Here is a 3,338-nt window from a genome sequence, read left to right as displayed (position 1 = left end):
CCGAGGACCCGCCCAAGCCTCTCCGTACAGGCCGGAAAACACCCTCACCAGCCGCAGAGGCCATCCCTCCACCATCCACGGCAACACCCCGGACGTGCAACGGCGTCGAGCGAGCGCACTCGACCAAACTCGACCACCGAGCCCGACACCCCAGGCCGAGTCCGCGCACATCACCCCGCAAGCGACGCCGCGCTGCCCGAACACTTCAGACACGTACGTCACGCGCACACGACGCACGTCCCACGCGCACAGCCACGTCGCGCACGTCCTGCGCGTCGCACGCTGCCGACTCCGCGGCCCCGCCGCCCGCTTGCCGCCGCTCTCGCGCTCCGCCATCGCATCCGGTACGCCCACAGATAGAACGGTACGCTCCCATGCACCAGGGCGCATACACCCACGCGTTTTGGCGGCGATCCGGAAAGAAAATATATTTCTTGTTCAGGCCGATTTCATTGGCGAATCCGACGACCACATCAGAAATTTCCGCGTCGCGGCCGCCCCTCCCGTTCGGACGCTGCGAAACTTGGCGGACGTGTGCTCGTGCACGTTCCGCGTCGACTATCGTCGCATGCAACCGCGTAGGACCAAGCTGTAGCTCCACCTCGTCGCGGAGGCTCTCTCGACACCCCGCCGCCCGACACATCACAACTTCGCCGGAGCGTGTCGTAAAGACCCGAAACGCGACGCATGCTATGTGTAAACCACATACAAGGCATTCACGATACGGCCGCGACGCCAACGCGTGCAGAACGGGCTCGGCGAAGTACGAGGTCTGCCCCCAACCGCCACTTTCCGTCCCCCTCGCGCGCCAGCATCGCGTCCGGGCCGCGCCCGAACACAACTACGCCCTCCCATGGAACAGGGCGCACCCCCACACGAAGTCTCGGGGCGATACGAAGAGGGTGAAAATCGCATCTTCGGCGCGATTCCATGGGCGACCTCACCGCGCGATCGCAAAAACGCGCATCCCCGCCCGCCCACGCCTCCTCCCGCCGCGCCATTTGGCACCAGCACCCCTGGGCACGGCCTGCGACCTCGCCTGCTGCGTCTCAGCGCGTGGGACGAGATCGTAGCTCGCGGCGGGGTTCGGGAGACCGCGCGTGCAGCGACGCCGAGGCACCGCCGGCGCGGTCCACCGAGCCCCGCAAGCGAGGAGCTTCGAGCGCACACCACGAAGACGGTGTGCACGCTGAGAAGACGCAGTCCGCGTACGCGGAAACTGCGTCGCGGGCGCGAAGGGTACGCGGTCGTCTTACCTCGCGTGGGCCCATCCTGACCACAACCCCCAGGATACCACCCACCTGCCTGTGCGCAATCTCGTGCGCCCGCTCTCCGGCTGCACACGGCCACCGACGGTCCGCGAGCGGGCGCACGAGCCGGGTGAGAGCACCCGGAGGACGCGGGGAGGTCCATCACCGCCGTCCCCGCCCTCGTCCCCGCCGCTCGAGACGGCCCGCAGCGATGTACCTAGCTACGTGCTACCGTAATACACTCGTTTTCAGCCGCCCCGCGTCCTTCCCTTCCCGCTGTCCGATTCCCCCGCCGCGTCGTGGTCTCCTGCGCGTGCCCCATGTCTTCTTGGTGACGTGCCGCGGTCGTCGAGATGCCGCGTGCGTCGAGACACGAGGCCACGGCGACGCGTTTCTGTGCGCGGCTGTCGCGTACAGTGTCAGTCGTCTGTGCGTGAAGTGGACTCAGAAGCGCTTACCTTCGAGCCCAGCGGTCTCGACTCGGTCGCGGGGCGAGTCTGCCGCTCGCGGTGAGGTGCAGGCGGCCGCGGCGAGGTTGATCTGAGGTGAGCAGTATGTGTGCTCATAATCGGCGACGAGGTGACTCACCGTGTGCAGGATAGCTCCAGCGGCGCGTACTGAACGCCGTTCGCGCATACTAGCCATGTCCACGCGACAAGTCGACGGCGGGCGTTCGACGGATTGTCGCCTCGGATGTGCACGGATACGCCCTCGGACGCCCCCGCCTCAGGACAGACTCGTCCCGAGGCGCGTCTACGTACCGCGACGGGCCGCGCACGATGTGCACGAAAACGCGGAGAGCGCGGGGTCGTACTGGGCCTGTTGTGAGCCTGTGTGCTTGTGCGCGCGGAGCTCGCTGCAGCCTTTCATCGTGCCGCTCTCCCCCTGGCGATGTAGACGTACCTGGTACTGCTACACCCGCCCCAGAACCGTCTGCTCCAGGCATACCCCGCCGCCTCGCCTCGGCTACGCTCCCCTTGCTCGTCTTGCCTCGGCGTCGTTGGGTGCGAAGACAGCATCGCTCTCGCGACATCGCACTGAAAGCAACAAGGTCAGTATGATCTCACAGGGCCTTGGTCCCGGCCACTGTACTCACAGCTATCGTTTCGGTTCTGTAGGTCCTGGTAAGCGTCATGGCGGCGCAGCGGAGGGGGCCAAGTCCTGGACCATGGTTCTGACGACGAGGAATTGGTGACAGGGAAGGAGGTAAGTATCTGGAGTTCGGGGAGTTCACTCACTCACTGTTTCGAGTCCCCTCGAGTCTGAGCAGTGCTCTGTGACACGTACAGGCTCCGTGTGGCCCTCGTCTCGATCGGCCTGTGTGTACCAGACTCGCTCGCCATGGGTGGCGTCGAGCTGGACATTGCGCGCTGTGATGAGCACTGCAGAGCGGAGTCAGCGACTGTGCTAACAATGTGTTTGCACCTCACCGGGGTTCACCAGAGTGGAGGAGGAAATATGAATAGGGACAGCGGGGTGCGAGCAGCCTGTGGGCGGCACCCGGAGAGGCTGCGCGAGGGGAGGAGGAGGGCTAGGAACGGGCGAGGGAGTGACGGCGCGGAGGGTGAAGAGTGAGTACGCTCGCGTCGCGTCCAGTGCTGTACTTATACCGCCGTGGTTTAGGGCCGCCCCGTCGTACGATGGCCCGTGCACCAACGTCTACCGGAGCCAAGCAGTCCGCCGCCCCATGGAAACGAACACGACACCCCAACCTTACGAGAGCACCGGAGAGGGCACCGAGCCCGCTCAACGGTGCACCAACCACAGAGCGACACGAGCCGAGCGCAACGGGGTCAGCGGAGATGGGTGCATACGGACGAGCCGCGGGAGGGCGAACTTACTTACGCGGCGCGGTGCGATTCCGCGTTCAAGCCGCGTTGGTCTCGAGGGACGGGCTCGCTTCGGATAGTGGGCGCTCGGTACACAGATGACTGCCCTTGTTTCAGGTGGGCACGGGCGTCGCCGCCGTGGGCTAGATGTTGTATCGTCTAGCGAGTCCATTCCGTATCGGACGAGGGTGGAATGACGCTGACGCCACACAGGTATCCGGGAGGCCCAGCAGGGGACGGCGATATCAGGTCCAGGGAG

At 65.5% G+C, this 3,338-nt stretch overlaps 1 protein-coding gene across 1 annotated transcript; it reads left to right on the top strand.

Moving 5' to 3' along the window:
• Positions 1-930: 930 nt before the first annotated feature.
• TRAVEDRAFT_54700 (uncharacterized protein) lies at positions 931-1,487 on the top strand (the record flags this gene model as incomplete). The annotated part of the gene is made up of 2 exons (XM_008047648.1): positions 931-1,239; positions 1,290-1,487. The coding sequence occupies 2 exons, from the start codon at positions 931-933 to the stop codon at positions 1,485-1,487; spliced, it is 507 nt and encodes a 168-aa protein (XP_008045839.1).
• Between the last annotated feature and the right edge of the window lie 1,851 nt (positions 1,488-3,338).

This window comes from Trametes versicolor (assembly GCF_000271585.1).
Source record: "Trametes versicolor FP-101664 SS1 unplaced genomic scaffold TRAVEscaffold_102, whole genome shotgun sequence".
NCBI lineage: Eukaryota > Fungi > Basidiomycota > Agaricomycetes > Polyporales > Polyporaceae > Trametes > Trametes versicolor.
The sequence above is the reverse complement of the archived record's forward strand: the minus strand, read 5'-3'. Positions and strand labels throughout refer to the sequence as shown.